Source organism: Caretta caretta, chromosome 2 (assembly GCF_965140235.1).
Source record: "Caretta caretta isolate rCarCar2 chromosome 2, rCarCar1.hap1, whole genome shotgun sequence".
Lineage (NCBI taxonomy): Eukaryota > Metazoa > Chordata > Testudines > Cheloniidae > Caretta > Caretta caretta.
In genome coordinates, this window is record NC_134207.1 from 121,980,217 (window position 1) to 122,007,202 (window position 26,986).

The 26,986-nt window shown below is 41.2% G+C and overlaps 1 protein-coding gene across 1 annotated transcript in view; it reads right to left on the minus strand.

The window, feature by feature from the left end:
* The window catches only part of MYLK4 (myosin light chain kinase family member 4), a 44,724-nt gene extending 28,922 nt beyond the window's left edge, over window positions 1–15,802 (minus strand). The window contains exon 1 of the mRNA XM_048839732.2: window positions 15,140–15,802. Coding sequence (XP_048695689.2) covers window positions 15,140–15,802 — 663 coding nt within the window. The remainder of the gene's footprint in view (window positions 1–15,139) is intronic.
* Between the last annotated feature and the right edge of the window lie 11,184 nt (window positions 15,803–26,986).

Here is a 26,986-nt window from a genome sequence, read left to right on the forward strand (position 1 = left end):
GTTAAGCTGTACACTTGAGGTTTTTGCCATTACAGGTAAATTGTGCCTTTTGTTTGACTTGTCAAATCTTAGCTTAGGGGTAAAAATATGAACTTTCAGTCATCGCTTTTTCTCAAAGGGCCAGACTGTGCCTGGCTCCTTTAGAGCTGGCTGGGACCGGGGGAGTAGATGGAGTGTCCTTCAAAAAGGGTGGACCAGTTAGGGTGGCCAGGTGTCCAGTTTTCGACTGGAAAGTCCGGTTGAAAAGGAGACCTGACAGTCAGATCTACTTATTGGACACCCAAAGCCTGGTTACTGCGGCCAGGGGAGGCAAGGAGGCACTGAGTTATCACCCGTGCCAGCCCCTACTGAGCCAGGGCCAGCTCCTACCTGCATCAGGCGGCTGCAGCTCCCAATCCTGGCTCTGCAGGCAATGGGGGAGAGGGGAAAAGCAGTGAATGACAGACGGAGGGGGAAAGAGGAGTGAATGGGGGGCAGGGCCTCAGGGACAAGGGGCAATGGCAGGGGCAGGGGCTTGGGGGAAGAGGTGGGGCAGGGGCGGGGCATCAGGGGTAAGAGGAGGGGTAGGGGAGACTCCAGCAGATGTGCCCAGTTTTTAAATATTACAAAGTTGGCAACCCTAGGACTCGTGGCTGTATTCTGTGGGAGCTGCAGGAAGCTCTGCACTTTTCTGAGGCACAAGTTCTTATTGGGAGTGTGACTCCTCTGCGCCCCAAGGCAGAGCAATGCCTTAACACTGGGATTTTCAAAGGAGAGGGAATTAGCCGACCGATTCTCTTTGAATTGGAATAAGATCTGAACATCTAACTCCGTTAGACTCCTTTGAAAATGTCACCCTAAAGGCACAACTCATTCCTCTGCAATACCCAAAATGTAATTGCTACTGTACTATGGATACCTACGGATCCTATTTGCCCCATGAGATACTGCTTCCTGAGCTGTTAAGGGTGCTTCTAAGGATCCCTTTAATCCAAACCCTTACAGGGAGGTTTTAGCCTTTCATTTGGGTGATTTCTTCTCTCACATTTTCTAAAATTATAGGAAACTATTTTCTTAGTCTTGGGTTTCTACAGTCTAAAGCATCTCAGACTGGCATGGAAATTATGCAAACAATTAAAAAAAAAAGAATTTCATATGCACAACGAGGTTTACAGCATCACCTGTTCCCCCCATCCACAGGAGGCCAAAGCTTCCAATGCTGTTTTCATTCTTCATCCAGAATTGCCCCAAAGGGAAATATTAAAGGTTATATTTTGTGCGCTTAAAAATATGCACAAGCAAAAAGGTGTGTGCACGAACACAAGTTGGGGTTATGCGGACAAAAAAACATTTTCCAGGCATAAACTTGTGCTTCCAACATCCACCATGTTCAGACTCCATGCAACACAGACAGAGTAAGAGCATATGTGATGGCAGCAGAATAACGTGGTAGCAGAATAAAGACTCTTTATAAACCTACAGTATGGACTGATGCATAAGACTATTTTCAGAAACTATTCAGAGTTGCATTAGAAACTACGTGATGAAAAAAATCTTAGTAATTAGGCGTAAAGCAATCATAAAAGATATAAATATGTATTTTAAAAGCAATTTCAGATTCAGTCAGAAATTAATGTAATGCTTTTTATGAACATCTGACTCCTTTTTAATGAGCTGTGCTGTACTTAAATTCTTTCTTTATACTGCACCAGGGCTAACTTTGGAATGTTTTTCTATCTAACTTTCAACTTTTCTTATTCACCTAATAAAACCCTTTGATTTTCTTCCCACTGCAGGCAACCTTATAATAAATGGCTTCATGAAGCAGCCCTAAGGTTTTAATTAGATCTCCTTTGTGACTCCATCACATTTCTTCTGATGCCAAAAGGTACTATTTCATTGCTTCAGTATGATCCCATTCAACAGGTTGTAATATATAGAAATTTGCATATGCAAAAATACATTTTCTATTCATTGACTCATAGGCTTATAGACTTTGATGTCAGAAGGGATGATCATGATCATCCAGTCTGACCTCTTGCATATTGCAGGCCACAGAACCTCACCCACTCACTTCTGTAGTAGGCCTATTACTAAGGCTACGATTTAGTCACACGTATTTTTAGTGAAAGTCACGGACAGGTCACAGCCAATAAACCAAAATTCATGGCTGTGACCTGTCCATGACTTATATTATAAATACCCCTGACTAAATCTTGGGGAGCCGTTGCTGGAGGGGAGCTGGGGGGCTGCTGCTGTGGGGGATTGGGGGGGGGCGGGCTGGATGGGTTGGGCTGGGGCCAGCAGCTCAGGCCGCCCGGGGACCACTGCTGTGGGTTGTGACAGTGGCTGCTCCAGCTGCCACAGGAACTGCTGCTCTGGCGGTCCCCAGGGCCAGCCACACAGGCTGCTGCTCAGGCAGTTCCGGGGCCAGCTGCCCAGGGACCACTGTTCCCTCTAATTTTTCCCACTCATGTGTGGAATGAATTTTGTTATGTGCAACAATATGGCAGTGATGGGGCCAAGGGGTTCATAGAATCATAGAATCATAGAATACCAGGGTTGGAAGGGACCCCAGAAGGTCATCTAGTCCAACCCCCTGCTCGAAGCAGGACCAATTCCCAGTTAAATCATCCCAGCCAGGGCTTTGTCAAGCCTGACCTTAAAAACCTCTAAGGAAGGAGATTCTACCACCTCCCTAGGTAACGCATTCCAGTGCTTCACCACCCTCTTAGTGAAAAAGTTTTTCCTAATATCCAATCTAAACCTCCCCCACTGCAACTTGAGACCATTACTCCTCGTTCTGTCATCTGCTACCATTGAGAACAGTCTAGAGCCATCCTCTTTGGAACCTCCTTTCAGGTAGTTGAAAGCAGCTATCAAATCCCCCCTCATTCTTCTCTTCTGCAGGCTAAACAATCCCAGCTCCCTCAGCCTCTCCTCATAAGTCATGTGTTCCAGACCCCTAATCATTTTTGTTGCCCTTCGCTGGACTCTCTCCAATTTATCCACATCCTTCTTGTAGTGTGGGGCCCAAAACTGGACACAGTACTCCAGATGAGGCCTCACTAATGTCGAATAGAGAGGAACGATCACGTCCCTCGATCTGCTCGCTATTCCCCTACTTATACATCCCAAAATGCCCTTGGCCTTCTTGGCAACAAGGGCACACTGCTGACTCATATCCAGCTTCTCGTCCACTGTCACCCCTAGGTCCTTTTCCGCAGAACTGCTGCCTAGCCATTCGGTCCCTAGTCTGTAGCTGTGCATTGGGTTCTTCCGTCCTAAGTGCAGGACCCTGCACTTATCCTTATTGAACCTCATCAGATTTCTTTTGGCCCAATCCTCCAATTTGTCTAGGTCCTTCTGTATCCTATCCCTCCCCTCCAGCGTATCTTCAGAATGTGGGAGGGGGCTCAGAGCTGGGGCACAGGGTTGGGGTGCAGGGCTGTGAGGGCTCCAGCTGGGGGTGCGGGCTCTGGGGATAAGGGGCTCAGGGCTGGGGCAGTGGGTTGGGATGTGGGAGGGGGAGGGCTCTGGCTGGGTGTGGGGAGGGGCCGAGGATGAGGGGTTTGGGGTGCAGGCTGCCCTGAGGCTACAGCGGGGAGAGAGGACTCCCCCTGGGGCTAAGTTGAGGCCAGGGGATGGGTGCCCCTCCCCGAGTCACGGCAGGTCCCGGCCGGGCGGGTTCCCTGAGCTCTTGCGCAGCACTAAATAGGCTGCTGCGCAGTCTACAGGGAACTTAGCTGGGGACCACCTGAGCAGCAGCTGGTGTGGCTGGCCCCGGGTACTGCCTGAGCAGCGGCTGCAGAGCTGCTCCAGCAGCAATTGGTGTGGCTGTTCCCTGGGCCACCTGAGCCGCTGGCCCTGGAGACAGCTACTTGGGTGGACCTAGGGTCAGCCATATTGGCCGCTGCAGAAGTCACAGAGGTTGCGGAAAGTCACAGAATCAGTTACTTCCATGACCTCCATGACAAACATGGAGCCTAACCTCTGGCTGAGTTACTGAAGTCCTCAAATCTTGACTTACAGGCTTCAAATTACAGAGAGGCCACCATTTACTCTAGTTCAAATCAGCAAGTGACCCATGTCCCATGCTGCAGAGGAAGGAGAAACCCCCAGGGTCTCTGCCAATCTGATCTGGGGAAAAATTCCTTCTCAACCCTAAATATGGTGATCAGTTAGACCGTGAGTATTTGGGCAAGACCCACCAGCCAGACACCTTGGAAAGAATTCCCTGTAGTGACTCAGAGTGCTACCCATCTAGTGTCTCATCTCCAACTGTTGGAGATATTTCCTAATAACAGTAACAGATGGACGTCATTAGTGTCTGTGTTAGGGATGTCCAAGATAGTTCACATAGATTTATTAGGATTGGCTATCCAGCTTTTATGTAAGAGCTGAACATTACCCAGGAATAGACATGATTGAGTTACTTGATCTATGAGATGACACTGAGTACTTGAGCCAGTCATTATCACCCAGTGCTATGTCATGGATTTTACTACATAAGCACTGGTATGTAAGGCACTCTCTACATGTACATATTTCTATATACAACAACTTGTTGTATGTGACTGAATCCTCAATATACTAACTTTTGGAATCAGAATATATGTAATGCCTTCTTTTCCTGAGAAAGTAGTTGGCTCCATAACTCTCTACCTATCCTGGAACAGCTGGAATCCACTCTCTCCACTTCAATTTCCCTCCTCAAAGCACTCTTTGTCTTCAAAGACAGGCAGTGTTAAATGACCAGTGAATGAAATTCTGATACTTATTATATACATGAAACAAAACACACACACTCCACTGTCATATGGTAAATCTGCTTCCATGTCTGATAGCACTCAGTGTAACTGAATAATTATTTATTGCTCGTCTGTGAAGGCCGTAAGCACCTAGATGCAGAAATCTTCTCTCTTCCATGTTCTTCATAGTGCTGAGTGCACTCTCAAATAAATAATTATTCTGTATATGCTAATTTCAAGTAATAACATCTATTCAGTCATATCAAAGAATGTAAAGTATGATTCCATACTAGGATATACATGAGAATCCATATCTGGCCAACAGCCCTGAAATAACTTGGTAACAACGGCAGAATTTACTAGGAAATTTGCATCAAGCCACCCATCACATACCAAGAATTTACAAGGAAATGTGCATCAAGCCACCCATCACATACCAAGAAATCTTGGAATGCACTTCACTGTACTCAAGCTTAAAGAACAAAAAATCAAGAGGACAGAAACAGCAAAATATATGAATAAATAAATATATCGCAGTCCATCAAAACTAAAATGATGCTCCTCACTTGTTATTAAAAGATATTAGTTCAGCAGTGCAGTGCACTTCTAATACTGTCACAGTAAAACCACAGTTGGAACCATGCCTAAATATAGCCCCAATACCTCAAGAAGGAGGGTAGCAATCAGGATGGGAGATCAAAGACAGCTATGGGAAAATGAGGGCTCTTAGTAAATTTTTCAACATGCAAAGCTAACAGCTGGCTCTAAAATACTATATGTAAAGACTATTTTACTGTGAAACTCTAATTTAGAAACATGCAGGGTGGAACTGGCACTTTGCAAGACAGCCCTCATCAAGGGTAGTGCATAGCTACACTGCCCCAGGGGCGGGGTTGGGACCGAACTATGACTGAGAGTCACAGTTCAGTCATTACTTCCCCTTTGCTCCCTTTGAACCAGACTTTTTCTTCCACAGCTTACCTCTGCCAATGCACAGGCTCAGCTATGTTGCATGACGAGTGAAGCCAAGGCTCTGTCCACTTCTTGCTCCTACCTGCCCACTTCCCCTCCACCTGTATGATAGAGGGAGTAGCTATCCAGTGGCAACTGCTCTTCTCCCTTCCCTTCCCTCCTCTGCTAGGGAGGATCTCTAGCAAAGTGAGTAGCCTGCATATGGGAGTAAAGGGGTTCTTAATGCCCTCTTATTCCCTGTGTAGGTGTCCAGGCTCACAATCTGAGTCTGTAGTCTGTAACACGCACTCTGATATATTAAAAGAAGCACAACACAACTTATTTGTAATAATAATAATGAACTGCTTTTAAACATTTTGATTTTCACCATGAACACTAGTCGCTATCACTTCAGAGAGCAGTCATCTGTAGATGGATTTTAAAAGTAGTTGATGAAGATACTTCTAATGGCTCCGGAGGACATGCAATAGTACAGAAACAGCACCCACTGGAATCAGTGGATACTGACCTTTGCTATAACCCGAGTATTAACCATGTGTAACCCTCACCTATGTCAGGTGACTGGGACTAGGAAACAAAACCAATCTATTACCATCACTTGTGTGTGTCAGACCTTTATTACAAACACCTCGGTATATCACTATTTACATGGGCCCATCAGCTGCATGTGTACCTAAATCAGATCATGAAGAAATTGCTCTGTACAATACTCCAGAATTATCGACAGAAGGGCTTATTTTCCCCTGTGGACTGCAATATTGTCACAGCTTAGGTTGGAGAGGATGGAGGAGAAGAGATCCATCCTGAAGGCCAAGCAATAGTGGCCCTTTTCGTACTGTAGTATAAATAACATTGAGTTTCACCTGTCAGACCATCTCAGGCAATCTTTTGCTACAAGAGCAATTAAGCAGCTGGCCTTGTCAGAAGACATTTCTCAGCTTTACTGATTCATCTGAGTCAAGCATGCATTGTCATGCATGGCAGGTATGTCCAGACTTCTCCATGCACTGTTTTAGGGGAAAGCTTTCCGTCGGGACTTTTCCAAATGGTTACAGACTTCAAAACCATCCCCTACATCTTTGATGATTCCTTTTAACTGGATTTCCACACACAGGCTGGCTTCCTAATTACACACTTTATTTTATGAGCAAAGGGTTTTTTGTTTGTTTGTTTGTTTGTTTGTTTTTAAAGATCTGGGATTTCTTTATTTTCCCTATGTAGACACACTTTTTCCTGCAGCACCTTATCATGAGGGCAACAAAACTCTGAATGGAATGTGCTTGGAATGGCCCCAGGGTCCACTGAGGCTGCTGCGCAGCCAGTCTTTGCTCCTCATCAGTAGTGTGTTTGTGCAGGACGAGGGATGTTGCCAGAATGCCACCAAATTAATTTAACTCAGAGAAACTACTCTCGTCATTCAAAGACGGGATGGTAGAGACCCAGCAATGAACTAAAATTCTATTGACAATCCAAAGAAAGACGGACATATTGAACGAAATATTCAAATGTATTATAAATTACACATAAAGAACTAGCTCACTCCCAGGTGGGCTGTCACCTGAGAACTGGTTAATTTCTAAAACCTCGTGACCTGCAAAAGGAGGATTTCCCACCCCTGTGAGGGGGAGCAGATCAGGACTCTTGCCTAGCCCAAGTCCATCCTGCCCCTACTTCCTCAATTCCAGGAGCCCTCTCTTTCCCACCTGCCCACTCTCCTGACATAACCTGTCTCCTTTCATCACAGTTCCCAGCTGCCTCTTATCTCAGAAGGTCATTTCTAGGCTTGAGGAAGAGTCAATGGACCCCAAAAATGGTGTCCATTTTCTTAGTGTGCTATAAATTATTGCACAGCAATGCATCACAAAAACCTAGAGAAATGAGCTCATGATCTATCTCAGGGCCAGCCCACAACATTTTGGCACCTGAGGCCAAATGACACCCCCATGCCCCCTCGCTTGGGCCAAAACTTTGAAAGGTCTCAATTCTGCCCTCTTCCTGTTCTACTCTGCTACCTACCCCAGTAAAGAAGAACTAACAACTTAAAATGCCTTGTTCAAAAATTTTAAGTAACACTTAACTTTCAAACACCTGAACAGCACATGTAACTTTTCTTTTCTGCAGAGTAAACACTGGCATTTTTATCTTTTTTTGATTCAGAATCAAAGTGGTGCTTTCCATGCCTTCTTGGTTGCAAAGATTTGAACTGCTTCCTGCTGAAGGTCCACAGTCTGGGCCAGCTCATACTCTATTGAGATGGTTGCAAGGCCAACCAGCCTCTCCTGTGTCATTGTGGAGCGTAGATGTGTTTTTATTAACTTCAGCTTGGAGAAGCTGCGTTCTCCACTGGCAACTGTTACAGGAAGTGTTAGAAGTTTGCGCAGAACAACAAAAGCATTTGGAAAGAGCGTGGTCCTCTTATTTGTGCACATATATTCCAGAACAGCCTTTGGAGTTGATTCTGCTGAAATGTATCTTGAAAGGGCTTTCAGTTCATCACCTAAATCACTTGCATCAATATCATGTGTCAACACTGTCTCTAGTGCCCGGCATTGTTGGTGTAGGTCTTCTTCAGGTATAGTCAGGAGTTTTGGAATATCATACAACATCCCAAATATATTGCAGTGTTCCTTGAGCTGCATGAAACGTTCTTCAACTGACTGTATTGCACAATCTAGCACCTGGTTAGAGAATTCAATTTTGCATTGTTGTTTGGGGTCTCTTGTGGGATTATCCCGTGCCTCGTAATCAAAATGTCTTCTTCGGTGACTCTTGTATTCTTGAATGAGCAGGAAATTAGCTTCAGTGTGAAGTTCCTCTGCCAACTTCTGTGCACTCTTCAGAACATTTTGAAATCCCTCATCTGACTGGTAAGACTTTAGGTATGACTTTGCTTTGTCCAGTTGTTCCATTGCTCCAGATATATCAAGGTCAACACCTTGGAGTCTCTTGCTTACAACATTTATTTCAAACAGTATATCATGCCACAACACTAAGCCACACAGAAATTTGAAGTTATGTATGTTTCTGGTGATTCCATTTCCCTCTGCCTCAGTTCCTGTCATAGCATTATCCTCCAAATTGGCAACTACGGCATCATCTATCTTCCCAATTTGGTGTTTGATAGGCTTGATCGCCTCCACTCGACTTTCCCATTGTGTGGCACTCAGAGGTTTCAGTGTCAGAGAGGATGTTGCCAGATGTTGCTTCAAAATTTGCCATTGATGAGTTGATGCAGAGAAACAAAAATACATAGATGCTTTGAATTACATTAAAAAATTCAGCAGAGTCACTAGAAGCTCATGCTGCATCACTGACCACCAAGTTCAATGAATGAGAACTGCATGGGACAAAAAAAGCTTGAGGATTTAACTCTCAAACACGTGTCTGCACTCCTCTGTTCTTTCTTCTCATGTTGGCACCATTATCGTAGCCCTGACCTCTCATGTCAGCTATCACAATTCCCGTATCTTCCAGCTTTTTAAGGAGCACATTTTTCATACCAGCTCCTGTAGTATCAATGTCAATAAATTCTAGAAAATGCTCTCTGACAGTCACCATTGCAGGGACATTTTCACTACGTTCTGTTGTTGTTACAAAACACACCATTAAAGTAATTTGTTCCGTATGGCTGATGTCAGGTGCGCAGTCCAGAATAACAGAGTAATATCTTGCTGACTTCAGATCTGCCACAATCTTCTGTTCGACTTTTGTTGCCAGTAACTGTATGATCTCATTTTGAATGGTTTTTCCAACGTAGTGATGTGTGTACGTTTCTTGGGTGGTGATTCTTCTTAGATGCTCCTGGAGTACAGCATCAAACGCAGCCATCAGCTCCACAATTTTAAGGAAGTTTCCATTGTTTGGTACATACAGCTGATCTGAAGTGCCACACAATGCTAGGTTTTGGGTAGTAAGCATTCTCACAATGGCAATGAGCCTTTTCAGAACATTTTGCCAGTAAAGAGACTCTGATGCAATCTTCTTTTGATGCTGATCATCTATGGTGGCCTTTAACCTTAGTCTCATCTCAAGCTCTTTCCACCTATGGAATGCTCTCTGGTGATTTGCTGCCTTCTCATGGCATGCCAGATTTCTAGCCAGGTTTTTCCAGTCCTTTGTTCCCCTAGAACCCAATGTGGCTGGAACATTAGACTGGAAGAGTTTGCAACAAAAACAGTATGCAGTATTCTGGGTTTTTTGAGTACATAAGCCATGGCCTCTCCACTTTGTCACCATTGGGTAATTGAGTAATGTGTTGGATGGAAACGTCTATTTTCATTGTCTTTGGGGAACATGAAGTTTTTCACTTCCTGTGGCCCATGCAGTACAAGGAAGTCCCTCAGGCTACTGCTCAAGTGGGTCCACAGTCCTGGATCATCTAGACTTAAGGAACTAAACTCAGCAGCAGCTTTTTCTTGCGCCTCCACCACACTCTTCTCTGATCTACACTTTTCTTCAGGAATGTGCATGGTTACATCCATTTGAGATGGAGATAAGGATGCTGCAGTAGCTGCCAGGTCACCTGCACTCTGACTAACTGGATGATCAGGCATCTCTTCACAACTCACATCCTCACTGGGGCCGGAAGGCTCCCCGTGAACATTTGTGTCTATGTATCTCAGGAGAGCTCCTTCCTGCTTAGATAGAAAAGTTTCCTTTGCTTTCTTTCTTTTTCTGAATGCTGGCCCAGAGGGGCGTTTTCTTCTTTCACTCATGACTGCTGTTCTGTGCCAGCTATAGTGGCTCTCAACACTCAGTTGAATGGGACAAATAAGCAGGCTGGTAGCAGGGCCTGAGTGAGGGAAGAGATCAGCGTCTTAAGGGCCTAATGGCTCCTACTACTTCAGCTGACTGCCTGTTCTCCTCAAGTGGGTTCAGGGAAGCAGCAGGAATCAGGAAGCTCCCTGAGAAGCTGGTATTCATCAGTCCAGGCTCCTGGGGGTGTTAGAGAGGTACATAAGAGGCTCCTTCTCCTCTCTCTCCCTGCAGCTCCCTCTGCTTTCTGTTTTTCCCACTCACCTTTTCTCCCGCCTGCCATGTCTCTTGTGCTCTCCTTCCTCCACCACAGCACTCCACCATTTCTGTGCATTTAGAGCAGAAAGAATACATATGCACCAGCAGCAGACACTCTGGGTCCAAGTGGTGCCCCCCCCCCCCCCCACACACACACAGTGTGGCACTTGAGGCGGCCGCCTCAGTTCGCCTCATGGTAAGGCCAGCCCTGATCTATCTCTTCTCACATGAAAGACCACTTACTCATTCTCAGTGTGTTGCATGGAGAAACTGTTAGGAGCCACACATTGTCCTCTCACCAACCTGTAGAGATTCAGCAGAAAAATTAATACAGCCTGGGTCTGTATTAAATTTCCCACCAAGCCATTTTCTATGCTGAGAAGACTTTAAGGGGGGATTCTGAGGATGGCCTCAGGACATGGAGTCAAGCAATGTCACCAGGGGCCTTGAAGCTGGTGTGGAGACATAGCCAGATCTGAAGCTTGTGGCCTCAATCCTCTACTTTTGTGGTGGAAAAAAGGGGACGTCTCCAACCCTGAAGGAAGAGTTTTGAGGAAACTCCAAGAAGTTCCCCTCATGGAGTTTTCATTCCCCTCATCTGCTTCCATGAAAAGGAATAACTTGCTTGTGTCTATAACCAAGTTGTCTATTTTCCTGACCAAGGAACTTTGAGACAGTTATTTGTTCTGTTCAAGATAATTCTACCCCTCTGCTCAAAGAGTAGAGAGCATATATCTATTTTTCTTACAAGTAATTTCAGCCCGTCAGGGCATGACTTAAATTAGATGATGAATGACAAGAGGAGTGTTTCTATCTAGATATGTTGTGAAAAATAAAGCATAACCTATAGCACTGGTGATACTTCTTTGCTCATTATTTTTCTCCTATAATTTCTATCACTCTATCTGTTTATCTAGGTTCCTACATGGCCCCCATCAGTGTAGCATCCAAGTTCTTTCCCTGTCCATTTCATTTAAAATCATAGATCTAGAAATAGTCCTACAATATGTATCTAATTATGTCTGAGTTCTGCTGACTTTTTTCTCCTCTTATATGCTTCAGCCTTATCCCTATTGACAAACACAGTGGCACATCTCCGCAGCCCCACTATCACTTGGTGATGTCAAGCCATAAGTGCATTTCACCACTACATTCATTTATTCACAAGCCAATATGTTACCTAACAAATTCATGGTAACTAGAATCTTGGGTTCCCTGCCCAGTTCAGTTTGCAGTGGGTTTTCTGCTTTCATCTATCCATCTTCTATGGGCTTGCACACATAGAAGTTTATAAAGGTCTGCATTCAAAATGAACTTGGTTGTGTCAATGCTTGGATGTCACTGCAGCCCCCAGTGTGGTTTGGGTTACCAGGGGCTTGTAAATGTTTATTCCGGTTCGTGGTGGTTCAGTGGGAGCAGAAGTACAATTTGCAGCCATTTTGGAAGAGGGAAAGGGTCTGAGGGCAAATAGTGAAAAAGTGATATATTGCTCTGGTAAAACAATGTTCCGCTTGTTTGAGAATGAGGGGCTTCTGACCTGTTGGTCCATGTAAGATTTGCCTTTCTTGGTCCAATTCCCAATGCAGCCTGCCTAATCTGGACTATTCAGAGCTGATGAAGAACAGGCTAAAGAGACACTTCATCACTGCCACTCACCTGGCTGCTCTGACTATTCCTTCATTTAGGGGAAACTGCAGGGTCTCTACAGTACACAAGCCCCTGCCAAGGGCTGAATTTCACTTGGAATGCATATAATATCTCTGCTGCTATACCACAGATATTCATGGATACATCTTCATAAGGCATAACAGTGGGCATGTGTGAGTGTAAGGAGTTATTTAGTTCCCCATCTCACCACCCCTCTTTTTTGGAAAATCTTCTCTTTGTTTTTGCAAGAACATTTTAAGACCTAACTTGTGCCTCCATTCTCAACATGCAGTGGGCAAAGAGACAAGCAGTGTTGCTACAATGCATGCTCAGGACCCAGCATTCCCAGTAATGCTGCAGCAAACACACTGTTGTCCTCCCTAGGGGAGAGAAGATTCTATTTGCCCCCAAAATCAGTAAATTGCAGCCCTAAAGCAACAGGCTCAGCAAAAGAAATGTATAAACCCAGCTGAAGGATCTTTTACTAAGTCCCACTATACTTAGCAGAGAGCTAAATTAAAAGTCTCGGATGAATATGTGTGTGTATTAAGTTCTGCTATTGTTCACTGGATTGTTTGATAATTTCACATGATGATCCTTTTATAATAAATCATGCACACGCAAACATAACATTTTAAGAGACCAAGCTTTTTTTTTTTTTTTTTTTTCTCCACACAGCTAATGCTCTTATTCAGGCCCTCATAACCTCCTCCTTTCTGTTCTCCCTAACACACTCCTTGCCCCATCCACTACACTGAAACCCTGGCTCATCTTCCTAGTCCTCACTCTGACTACATCACTCTGCTCATTGGATCCCTTTACTGGCTCCCCCATCTTACTGCATCCAATTCAAGCTTCCTTTCCACCCCTTCAAGGCCCTTAGCAACTCTTCCTCTCTCCACGTGTCCTCCCTTCTCTCTTTGTGTCTTTCCATCTCATTTTGCTCAATCTGCCAAGGATGCTGGTCTCGCTTGTCATCTTCTCTCACACTCATCTCTGGGCCGTCTTCCAGGCTCTCCCTTACGCCTGGCATGCCTCCATAAATTCATCAATAAAGGCCACTACTCTCTCATCCTTTCTCTTACTCTATATTTCTACCGCATCTGGCACCATGGGGCCCTGATTCTGACTGGGCCCTAGGGGTATTACCACACTTCATTAGCATCATGGGCCTGATTCTTTTCTTTCTTACAACAATTTTACATAAGTGTGTAATTCTACTGGCATCTATGTAGTTTTACTCTTGGTTTACACTAGTTTGAGGACAATCAGGCCCCATGTGTCTAGCTTTGTATCACGGTGTTTTACACATTAAAAAAAAAGTTTAAAATAAAACTCAGATACTATAAATAAGTAACATTTTTTCCACTCAACCAGCCTACAACTCATTAATGGAGGTGACAGTACGAAGGTGAAAGCCTTTTTTTATTAGAATTTCTGACACTCAAAAAGATCCTGCTGTAAAAATATCATTTGTCATTTCATTGTTTTATACAGCTGTAGTTTTTCTATCCAGTTATGTTCTGAAAACAAGTTTGCACAAGACACAGGGGAGAACTGGACTAATTGACTGGAAGAAAGAGCTTTATGAGTTGTTCCTCTCTTGCTATTCAGATTCCATTAGCCTCTACTAAGTTACGTATGTTGGCTCTAGCACTACGTAGCTAACTAGGAAGTAGAGCTGTTTAGAGATAGTCAGGCATCTGGTTAGCCATTCGGGGGACATTCTGAAGTCATGTGGAAACTTCTCAATACAAGTAGCACCATTTCCTGTTAGTAACTTCACACATTTTTTTTCCTTTGCTAAAAAGCTTGTGATATTGAAGAATGGGTCTTCTAATGTATGAAACCCTAAAAAGTTTTACACCTTTAAACAAAATGAAAAATAAAGCAGCAAAGGATTTGGGAACACCCATTTTAATTCATTTTATTGTAGTTAATGTTGAAAATCACTTGTCAGAGCAATTTTATAAAACATCTAAACTTAAGAGGCTAATATCAATGTTACCAGATCTGAGCACAATGAAACAAGCTTGCAGGAGTGATCCAAAGCCCATTAGCGTTAATGGACATTGTTTCATAGATTCCAATGGGCTTTAGATCAGGCTCACGGAAAACCTAGCAAAGCTCCATTTCCAGTGAAGCGGAGTGAAAAGTTTTATTTCAGAGGATTTTATACAAACTGAAGTTCCATTTACAGTGAACCTAACCTTCTTAGGGCCAAGACCTGGAATTCTTACTCAGATAAAACTCCCCTGAAAGTCAGCAGAAGTGTATAAGTACTGCAGCAAAATACATGTAATGAAGTGACTTGTATGGGACTGATCTCAAGCTCACTGAAGCAAGTGAGAGTTTTTCCACCCACTTCAATGAGCTTTGAATGAGGCCACATAAGATCTTCACTGAACTGCTTTTCCCAAATAATTATAAACCCAGAGAATATCATAGCAAAATCCATGGCCAGATCCTGTTCCCATTGAAATCAATATCAAGTTTGTATTGACTTCAATAGGTGCAGAATTGGGCCCCTAACTATGTTTTCTAACACAAGGAAACTGTAAATAGAGCATTACAGAAAATGACCGCAGTCACCATTGACTAGATTTTCTGACTCATTTTCATTAAAAGTTGCTCAGTTTTGTCTAATACAGTTCAATATTAAAGCATACAGGTTTGGTTGTGTTAAGGTGAAATAAATTAAAATACCGAGCGCAAAGCAAAATACAACCATACAATTTAATGGTCCTCAGCAAAATGAAAAACAAACCTGGGCTCACCTTTTCGTTTCTGTTGCTGGACGTGCCCATATCCCTTTTGTCTGAGAAAGTCTGCATTCTGAAATTGTTTCCAACCTTATATTTCTTTATGTAACCACCAACCTTGACAAGCTTAGGAGGAGCTTTGTTTCTGAGAATTAAATCAGTGATTTTACACGTTTTAAACTTCTCAGTCACAAACCCTATAAGCTCCTGTAACCCCAGCACTATTTGTTCCATTCCATCTAATCTTTTAGCTTGCTGTTCTGCACTCTTGTTCATGTCAGAAAGGGTATTGGTCATTTCTATGCACAGCCCCTTCATTTCAGAGTTATTTAGCTTTTCACTTGTTTCTGTGGTGGGTCCAGGTTCAGTTGCTTTTGCCTTTAACATCTCAATGTCTTTTTCAATGCAACACATTTCCTGGGAAACACTGTTTAGCGTCTGAAGGACATTGTCCTGCACAGTCAACAACTTATCTATTTTCTGACCAAGGGAGGCAAACTTCACATCCAAGGTGTTACAACTTTCAGAGGAGCTGACATGTTTGCTTGCAGCAAGAGGAATTTGCGTGGTTTCCACTTCATTAGCAAGCCCCTGGTTTTGTAAGGCACTCGGATCAAATATTTTGACCAAGGAGTTTACCCTGGATGTAGCAGCAATCGTCCTACTGGAGGTGGTCATTATGCTGGTCTAGTTAGGGGAAGAAAATACTCTGATGGTCAGCTATTTAAGGCCAATATCTGCTCAGAAAGCTCCACATCCAGTCTTCTCAGACACAAAATCCAGGTTTGGCAAATCAGGCTCAAGCTATTTGAAAAACATCCAAATACATTTTACTATCACAAAGTAATGAGACAGCTGGATTACTTAGAAAGGAAAAAACACTCCTGTTCATTTTTTTTTTACTTGTTTTAAAGTGAAATGGATATAGAGACAGACATTTGCTGAGCAACCTAAATGCATTCTGCTCAGTGACGTAAACCTGTGGGGAGGAGGGAATGGAATTTGACAGTGTAAAGGCTACAAGATATCTGAGAAGCCACTATGGGTAAAGACACTTTAGCAGTAGTGTTACTGCTTGTCAGAAACATGAATCTAGTATGCAATGTGATCTCTGTTCTGAAGAGAATAGGGGCCCTTAAGGGGAAGCTAAATTTGGGCTCTTGAAATTTTTACAGCTTAATGTAAATTGTTCAGATTCAAACCTGCAGTTGCTTGAGAAACCTCTTATCAAAGGCAGCATTAAAGAGCAAGAGAGAGATATGTGATATACAAATAATACATAGGAGAACGTGAGAAAGACACTGGTATGCAGACACTATAGAAAGCCACAGCCTTTTTCTTTAAACTGGGCAATCACCACAACAAATCAGACACAGGCAATCCAAAATTTAAAGAGTCTTTCCCCCCATAACCAGAGCTTTAGCTTAATCGTGTGTGTTATCCAGTGTAGTTAAATATAACACCAATGAAGCCTCTTATCATTTACAATGATCTGACTACAAAATTCAGAAAATGAAGTTCACTAGCAACGATTTCTAGTTCCATTCTTTTTATTGCCTACCTGAAAACGGCTCCCTTAAAACCAGTCATTATTTTACTATCAGAAATGTTTTCCTGAGGGCTTTCACTTTTCATAAAGTCAGTGTGGGGTCTAGAGGAAGAATCACATGACTGGGAGTCTGGAATCCCCAGGTTCTAATCCCTGTTCAGCAATGCATATTGGCTAGAAGAATTAACCCAGAGTTGGGGTTCCAATCCCAGTTTAGCTACACTACTAATGTGAAGTCAGAGGGACTTTGGAGGCAGCAAGAGGTCTGTCCACATCGATCAACTTGCAGGATCTAGGCCTTATTTTGTGATATGGGTAAATAATTTCCTTTCCCTGTCTCAGTTTTCACATATGTTAAATGGAGATGGTGAGAAATAATTAGATAGCATGCACAGAGAGTTTTATATATATAAAGTGCTACATATTTTAAACTTACTTTGTTTTCTGCCTGTAGTGTTTAAAATGTTCTCCATTTTTAATTGCCTGAGCTCTATCTTTCATAACCACTCACAAATGGATTTTTAAAAGCTTTCCACTGAAACCTATTTTAGTCATTTAAGAATTAACGTACACTTAGTGTTGATAATGCACTGAATTGATTCAGGAGCTTTTATTTGCTTTCAGGTTATCATATGTTTTTAAGAAAGGTTCCAAGGTATATTAGCCCCCTCGTGACAGCAGCTTGTCACCCTGAGTGAAACTTGAAGTGAGCCCAGGCATGACCCTGAAACTTGGATTAAGATCTCCTCTTTACACAGCAGATATTATTGAGAGATTGCAATCATATGTTATGGTTAACAGTACCTCCACTGCATTGATTTAAAAGACGCAATGATTTAAAAGCAGGCAAGTGGGTAGAAAAAGAGAGTTTAGGGATCCCTATTTCATGAAAAGAATAATACACCAGACATCACTAAAAAGAATGCTGAAACAAGAGCATCATGGAGATTCCAGTAAAGAACATTTAAGGCCCCTAGTTTAAGGCCCCTAGTGTTCTTCCATTCATCTCCGCTAGAAACATAAACTAAATTCTCTTGACAGTTACACATCTGCAGAAGCCCCTGTTAGTTACAAAATTCCAGCAGAGGTGTTTGCACCATCTGCAAAATGGCCAGATTTGCAGAGCCATTCATCTCAGCTGTAATGTCTGTACAGAGGTTCACAATTCTAACTTTGGAGCTTTTTCCTTCTGCACACAAAAGATCAATGGTTTATTATATGTCATCACCCATCCAGCCAGGATGGTTGTGGTGGACGTCTCAGTCAAAGCATGTCAGTCATGAGGTTCTTCTTTAAAATGGATGTTCTTTTGCGGGAGCAGGGAAATGATAAAAAGAGGGGTCAGCTACACTGATAGTAAATCTAAAATCTAACTTATACACTAGGCCACACGTACTAAACATTTAAATCTCTCATAACACTTACCCAGGGAAATGTCATTAGAAATACATCAAAATGGTCGTTTACTGAGTACTTTAATAAAATCAGCGTAGTATGTATGTTTAAAAACTTAGCAGCACAAACACACGAATAAGCCAATTTGATGAACTTATATAAATTTTAAGCTCCCCGGGGGCAGGGACACTATTTTCCTTTACAGCACTATTATATGGATTATTATTGTAATTCTATCACCAAAAATTAGAAAGGTTTTCCCCAAGCACTTACAACAATGCACTCTATTAATAGAATAATAAAATAATAATAATACCTAGCTCTTATATATATACTTTTATTTATATATATATATATACATACTCTTATATATATACTTTTAATCAGCAGCTCTCAAAGTGCTTTACAAGCTCTTTCTTAATTTAATCCTATTACTCCCAGCTATGACTGACTTTATTACGATACAGAATGAATTTCCATCCTGGGTGTTCACATTCTTCAGTATTTGTAGGCTGCTTCACCCTGCACTCTGAGTCTTTGCTTAGCCATTCAGTGCACATTTAATTCTTTCATTCTGTTCTCATAAACTAATCCTTACAATCAACACATCGCCAACCTCAGGTATTTTGATCGCTCTTACCTAACCTGCAACTATTTGTCAATATCCTTCTGGTAATGAGATGCTCAGAACTGAATGCAACGTTCCAGATTGCACCACAGCCATAGAAAGAAGGGTCTCCCTGTCCTGAGAAGTAATGCGCCAATGGATGCAGCCCAAAATTGCAGTGATCTTTGTTGCTACCCTAACACATTGCGCTATCAGCCCCAAGTCTCTTTCAGCATTGCTGCCTTTTGGATTTCTGCTTCCATTAAATATTGATAAAAAAACTAGCTTTAAAAAAGAGACCACATTTTTACTCTTATTTACACCTGTTTTCATCCAAAGTAACCCCAATAACTGTTGTCTTCCAGACTGCAAGCAAAGAGCAGAATTTGACTCACGATCACCTTTTTTCTCCGATTTCCTAAACTTAGGTTTAATGATATGACATGTTTAAATTTTCTGCATTGTGAAATTTCAGTGAACATTTTCAATAAAATGTTGCACGTTGATGAAAAAAAATGGCAAACCCATATCTTTTTGCCATCTTTTCATCAGCTCTAGGTGATACTGTGCTCTAGTGAAAAAAGCATATACATTTGCTCTGCAGACAAGTTTCTAACCAGCGTATAAGAGATGAACTGTTTCAACTTTGGCAGTGGTTGTGTTTTATGGATGTTGAAACAAAGAAACTCACCCATATGATTATGTAAAAAGAAACCTTTCTGCAGGTTTTGAGCAAGCCACCATTTCCCATGTGTTTTATATTATAGCTCAGAATATTAACACTCAGCCACCACACCATACGGTGACAGTGTTGGCCGGAAGGCTAGTGAACATTGGGAGATTTTCCACAGAATAACAGAAACACCTATGCTAAATAACTTAGTGTTAATTACCTGTGAAAATTCACAGTATTTAATAAGAAATGAAAATATTTTTAGAAGACTATCTGTATTTGGTGGTCTACTGATGCTGCATTCTTTTAAAGGAATTTTATGTATTAGAAGTTTACCCCCAAGATACCCCTGCATTTCCTTCCATCTTTGTTTCTGCACTGACACAAAGGACCTTTTACAAACAGGTCAAAACTGGCTTTAACGTTGCATATATAATTTTGCAGGTGAGTAGAGAAGTCACATACAAATTTTGAAAGAAATATAAAAAACTCATGTGGAGTTGGGAGCGGGGAGTGCGTTTTTCCTCCTCCTTTTTTTTACAGTACAAAAGTACTTGTAACTTTCTATATTTTACTGTCCAGCCAGTATGTGACAACAAGCAGCTGGTGTGAATAGGACAAAACAGGTTTTTAAAGGAAGTGATAATTCTGTATTTAGAATAAGTTCATCCCCAAGTGTACTTGTGGAATGGATATACATTTAGGGACAAATTCTTCAAGCACAGATAAAAGGAGCTGAGCATAACAGAAGAAGGTGTCTGAATGGACTGGTTAGAAAGCTAGAGTTATGATTTTGTTCACACCCTTGAACTCACTCAAACTCCTGTCAAAATTATGTTCTTAGTTCATTTCAATGGAAATTTTGTGGCTATTATTTTGGAAAAATTAGTCTACATGATTCAATATGCCACAGCAGGTCTGGTTATCAATGTATCCATCTGCTTCTAAACATTCAATCTCAGCTTCAGAGATGCTCGCTCCCAACTCTGATGGGGTCTGATCCAAAGCCAGTTGAACACAATGGGAGTCGTTTTTATTGAGTCAATGGGATTTTGATCAGGCTCAAAGTAGTTAGAAAAATACTGATATCTCAGTAAATCCTGAGAATCTACAAGAGTTACCAGTCAGTAAAATGGGAAAATATCTGCTCTTTGCATTTCTATCAGCAAGTGGAAAGCTAGAGAACGTTTTCTTCTAAACAAGTCATTCACTTCATCTTCAGTGTTTGCCTAGCCCCTTGGTGGTGCGACTGAGATGCCAACTTCCTGGCATTATCTTGTTTTCTTCTAAAGGCACAATTCCAAAAGGGGTTCCCCTCCTACTTTCCCTCCTCCCCATGTCCTTTCAGATTAGTTATTTCATATTTCCTATTCATTACAAGCCTAGACAGAGCACCTCATAAATTTATGGCTGCTGGCACCAAACATCATAAACAAGAGCTCAAGTGGAAATGTTTGAGTAGTAGAGTTTGATTCCAATTTTCTCTGGCTGTAAGCCAAGCATTGGGTTATGCTATAATTCATGTAAGACTGCTGTCTCTATACTTTATCATATATAAAGCAAAATGCCTTGTCATCAATACCAAATTGTTTTACACAATGTGTCTCCAAAGTTTCCATATCCAGAGCAATATTTTACTGTTCTCTTTCCTTTTTTTAAAGAGGATTTATTTTTCCCACCCTCCCCAAACAAAACACCAACACCTGCCACTCATGAGTTTGCAGCACGTGTATGGTGAACACTGCACATTCCAGTCATTGCTTAGTCATCTGTGCAAGCAACACAAATCCTTCTGACATTTCTGTTTCTAAATTCTGGCATGGATCAGTTTTGGAGGGGTGTATATTAAGAAAAATAACACAAGTGCAAGTAGCTTTGGCTTACCAGCCCCAGGCCACTGTGATCTCCACCTTCCACACTTCAGAAAGAAGTAGCAGCAAAAAACCTCACTTGTGTAGATAGGCATTATTTTGTGAAACTCACACTGTAGGTAGATAGGGCCTGATCCTACTCCCATTGACTTCAATAGCAGGAGATCAGGTTTACAGTTCACAGTTACTATTAAGATTATTAGGGAGAACCCCAGTGGAAAATATGCACCTTTTAAGAAGCAAAAAAAAAAAAAAAAAAAATACTGCACAGCAGCTAAAGTTTCTAAACTAGTATAACACATATAATAGCTTTGGTTGGTTGTAGTACATATAATGTACATTTAGATACATATGCACATACGTATATTACTATTTGCTAGAGCAGGTCAAAATTTTCCAAATATTCATTTTTAATGACAAAAAATGAAAATCTGATTTATATTTTTATACGAAGCTCTTCATAATCCTGCCCTCATATACAACTCTGTTCTCAGTTTCTGCTGACTTCCCCTTACACTTCCCAAGCCTTCCATCCTAATCCTCTTTTTGTCTCATTGTCCCACAGTCAGTTCTATGCCTTTTATCATGTTGCCCTATATACCTGGAAGAGTATTCCTCTTCTCTCTTAAAATCCAATTATTTCAGCAATCCCCACTACCTCTCTCCCTCCAGCTCTTACCCTGTGTCTTGGCTTCTGTTTGTCCATTTTGTGAAGCTTCGGTTACAAACTATTCAGGACAGGGAACATATCTTAATCTACCTTTTTAAAGTGCTGTAAAATTCACCAGGCTATATAAATAACTTTTATAAATAATAAAAAATATTATAATTAGAAAGTCTTTTTTTTACCTTTTTCATCTTCTAATAGAGAAAGTACTGTACATTTTGCAGGTTTTGGCGGGGGGGGGGGGGTTGGGGGTTTTTTTGAAGAGAAATTATATTAACATCTATAACATTAGAAGCCATATCTGTGTAACTTGTATAATTTATGACCCTGGCATTTTTTCCTCAGTCACAGATTTTATAGGTAATTTACAAAGAAAACTGTTTTCTTTTATCCTTATGCAAAAGAAAGACATCACTGAAAAAGCCCCTCATATGCTTACTGAATTTGTTATAGAGAACTCTAGGGTCTCAAATGAGAAATGCATTTGAGCTTTTAGGCACAAGAGATCCACTATCCAAAAATATAAATTTGTATATGCTGGAGCAGGAGCTGAGAGACTACTATATACAGTAGTGTCATAAAGATAGATTTGGTTAAAGCATGTCTGCTCCTGCTCTAATATATGGCAATGGCTCCCTGAACAATATAAACTTACAGAAACTGAAAGACTAGAAAGAAAGCATGAAAGCTATGAAGCAGATTCAGAAAGTCATGCTGTTTACTGAAAGTTCACAGATTTCAGGAACACTCTCAACCCCCCAAAATCAAACAATAACAACAAAAACAGATCAACATGGATCAAGGGGTTTATCCACATCAACTCATTTCAAAGACCAATAGTTACATAGAGTACCTCAGCGTAAGCAGCTGAAATAATCATATGCCTAAAAGTAAGTGACATACTGTGTCATACGTGACATATGTTTATGGATCCCATGGGATCCACCCAAAAAACTCATCTGGAACTCCACTTAGGGTTTGAAAAGGAAACTGCTTCACACGAGTTAGGAGCATATAGCAAGAAAATTTTGGCACTGAGCTTCATGAGGTATGACTAGGGAATTTATAGCCCCATAGGGCTCTCTGCATTTATTTGTATCTTTATTACCTGTTAATTATGAATTCTGACCTCCCTTTCCATAATCTCTCTGGCAACAAGATATTCTATAGATGCCCCTAGTGATAAATCACAACAGTAAGTGCCTGAAACAAACTAAAAGATGATCATCAACAGAGTGCTCTGATGAATCTTTAGAAACCACCTAATGACTGGAGGAGGCTTTTTTTTTTTTTTTTTTTTTACTGAAAAGTCCCTACATGTCAATAAACATGAAATAGTGTCTGGTAACCATTCTCAATGTAGCTGGCTCAGTCTCTCCAAAATTTTGTGTCTTTATTGACTCAAGTTACCTTGAAAAGGCAAATAGAAAGACACATAATTATAAGACATGTAGAGGACCTTCCTTTAAGGCTTCACTTGTTATAAAGTAGCTTCTGAAACCCTGCAAAGGCTTTTAACATAAAACTTTTTACAAAAAGATGCTTGCCATAATGCACACCTCACTCTGGAAAATGCTTGGCTCCCAGAATACTGTATTGGAAGACATTTACTAAGAAGATGTCCTAAGAATATAATCTTGTGTGGCCTGATCCTACAAACCTAACTCATACTGAGTAGCATTTACTCAGGTGAGTATCACTGCAGTCACACCAAGTAATATTTACTCAGTTCAAATAGAATTCACACTAGGTGACTACACTGCTGTAAATGGAACTCTTTGTGTGAGGAAATGCTCCAAAGGTTGAGTAAGGATTATAATTTCACGCTCCTAATCAGCAGTCTTATGCACAGAAATAATCTAATGTCTGATATTAAAGCATAAATGGCAAAGTCGGTGACTTCTTTATTGCTGGTTAGACTCCACTAATGATGTCCCCAGCCACCCGAGATGTCAGACCCCATCTGAAGATTCTTACCTCTGATTAGTAGTCCCTGTTTTTTCACCCATTTTAAAAAAAAAAAGATTTTCTCAAGGCTGAAGAATATAGTGTGATAAATTACCCATTAATAGCACAGAACTCTATTTCCAGGAAGCCAGTTTAAAGGAAAATTCCTGACTTTCTGAGGCTAAAGCCAAAGGTGTCATAGTTCTGAAATGGAGGAATGAAAGCAGCACTGTCTCCAGGTGCACCAATGTTGTACCTCATTTCATGTGCTAGGGAGACTGGTTAAAATCTTTGGTTGCCTTCCAAAACTTTTCTGGCAGTTAGCATCCTGTATTAAAAATTTATAAACCACGAAAGACCTTTTCTTACAAAAAAAAAGTTAATGCAGGATGGATAGCCTGAAAAACTTAAAAGGGACTGTCATCAGAAGTGGTTATATGGAAAATGGGATGTAAGTAACTCCATTCACTCCCTCAGAACACCCTAAAAACACAGTGAATGTGATTTCAGTGTGAAGGGAAACTGTACCGATGAAAATTCCTTTAAAACAGCTGTGGAGAAGAGTTCCAAAACTGCCACTTAGCCTTTTGGGATGTAGCACTTTTACAAAGTAACATATCAGCTCTTCCAACAGAAATATATTGATGAATATCAACATTGAGTTTTTCATTCATTTTCAAAATGACTCCACTCTCTAGTCCATAACTGTGCAGCCCACGTCAGAATTTATGGACACAGTGTGATGACCTTTTACACCACAGGCAATCTTAACAAGTGAGGGAGATACAGAGCTAGGCAGAACCTCAATCTGTTTCAGGCTATCAATCTGTGTCCAGCTGGCTTTATAAAACAAACAGTTAATTTTGCATTCACTGAGAGCTCCTCTAGTATCTTCTATAACTGTGAAAATACTATAGAGATAGAATACCTAGACTAGCAGAGGTATCTCTGTGGCAATACAATGCCATGCAACTAGAGGGGACTAGTGGTCTTCTAGTAAACTCTGTATTAGTTCTTTTCATTTTGGGTAGAACCTTCTCTGCTTGTTACAAAACTCATGTTATGGGAAAATGGAAGAAGGGTGAAGTTAAAAATAAAAAAGCAAATATCAGATGTTAATTAAAATAGTTCTCAACAGTGACCATGTTTGCCTATGTATTCATAACATATTTTTAAGAGATGAATTGCCCCCAACTGCACCATAGTGATATACCCACATTTTAAAATTTGTGTGTTGGACCAAAAGTGGGAATGCATTAATTCTGCAGCTGCACTGCGGGATTGTTAATTTACTGAAAGAACCTATTCCGATACAAATACCTTTATACCATTTTGAGTGCAGCCATAGTAGGGGGTTGAGCCAACTTAAGCAAATCGTTTTTTCTAACAATTTAGTTAAATCAGTGCAAAAGCTGTGTGTAGGCAAGACCTAACTACCATAACTCACCACTTCTTTGTGTAGAAAGTCTAGTACCAAAGTACTGCAATAAATGGCACATTCATATTTAATATGGATGTCAGAGAACGTGAGAACGTGGTGGATGAAGAGGGGTCCTTTATTTTTAGAGATAGGAGAAGGGTAGCCCGATATACTTTTATATTGAGATGGCTGCTGATTTTGGTGGCTTTGGTATATATTTGTATGCAATGTAGTGGTAGCTATGTCAGCCCCAGGATATTAGAGAGACAAAGTGGGTGAGGTAATATCTTTTATTGGACCCACTTCTGTTGGTGAGAAAGACATGCTTTCGAGCCACACAGAGCTCTTCTTCATGTCTGGGGAAAGCGAAGCTTTAGGCTGATTTATATTTGTTATTTTAATAAAACATAACTTGCCTCTGGAGGAGTAGATTTATTCAGCAAGAGGAGGAGGGGTGTGAGCTATATAAAAATGTCCTCAAATGCAGGAAATTGCATCAAATATTTCAACGTGTTCCCTTGGTCCTGGTCAATTACAAATGATGGTATTTATGGGAATGAGGTAAGGGCTCACCAGAAACCCTCCTCCTCAACACTATGCGCAACAGATGCACATATATATTCTTACTTGGCTGGCTATGGGCTTGGTATTTGGGGACAGAAATTCCATTCAGATACATTTCTCCTTTGGTCTCCCATTATCTTTCGCATGGTGCATCCCATCAACACAAGATGATGCTATTTAATAACTTCTCAACTGTGAGACACATCATAACCACCATCCTCTGTTTTTATCTACTTTAACCACTGCATGGTCCAACTAAATGATGGCTCCAGATGGCAGGCCACAAAACTGCAAATGTTATCTGCACCAAAGAACCCCACTTCAAAGACACTTGGGAAATTATCAATGTCAGCAGCTTCCTTTAGAATAACCAAAACTAGTGGCATCTCTTGAATTCCTAATGGAGACTCTGAGCTAACTTGTGAGGTCCAGGAGGAGACCTGCTATGTTCCAAAACTTTGAAAGATACTCTAATGCTTAAATTCACCTGAGGCTTCCATAAGGGAGAAAAATGTTCTGTTGCTACTCCATCCAATTTAAGTTAGTAAATTAGATTCCGAGTAGAACCACCCCTGCTGCTTCATTCCGGGGGGGCCTAAATGTCAAGGAAATGAGGAATCAGGGAAGAGAGGCAGGAAAGAAATTGGCAGTTGTTCGTTAAAAGCGTTACAGCAAAAACCGTTCGGTGAGATGTTCAAAAGTGCCTAACTGATTTAGGAGAGCGAGTTGTTTTTGAAAATCCCACCTGTTAACAACCATTATGCCTGCCTAATTAGTTGTAACAACCAGTTTGAGGAACAGGCGCTCAATGCTCAAATTACTGAGATTGCTAGGTTACACATGAAATGGAAGGCTCAATAGCAAATCTTAAGGAATCTACCTTTCTAATAACTTTCAACATTACTTTCAACTTCAAGTACTTTAGGAGGGGCTGGTGTCCAAATAGTCACACATTCATAATTCCCAAATTATATCATGATTACTCTCACCAAATAATTTGTACTTTGGAACTAATAGTGGATTCCATTCCTCACATCCTAAAGTATAGTATAAGCCTGATTTCCCACCAAGCTAAATCAAGTTTCAGAGTAGCAATTTCTTTGTCTCCTTTAAAAGACCTTAGGCCACAATGTTCAAATTTGGGTGCATCAAGTTAGGCAACTAAATTC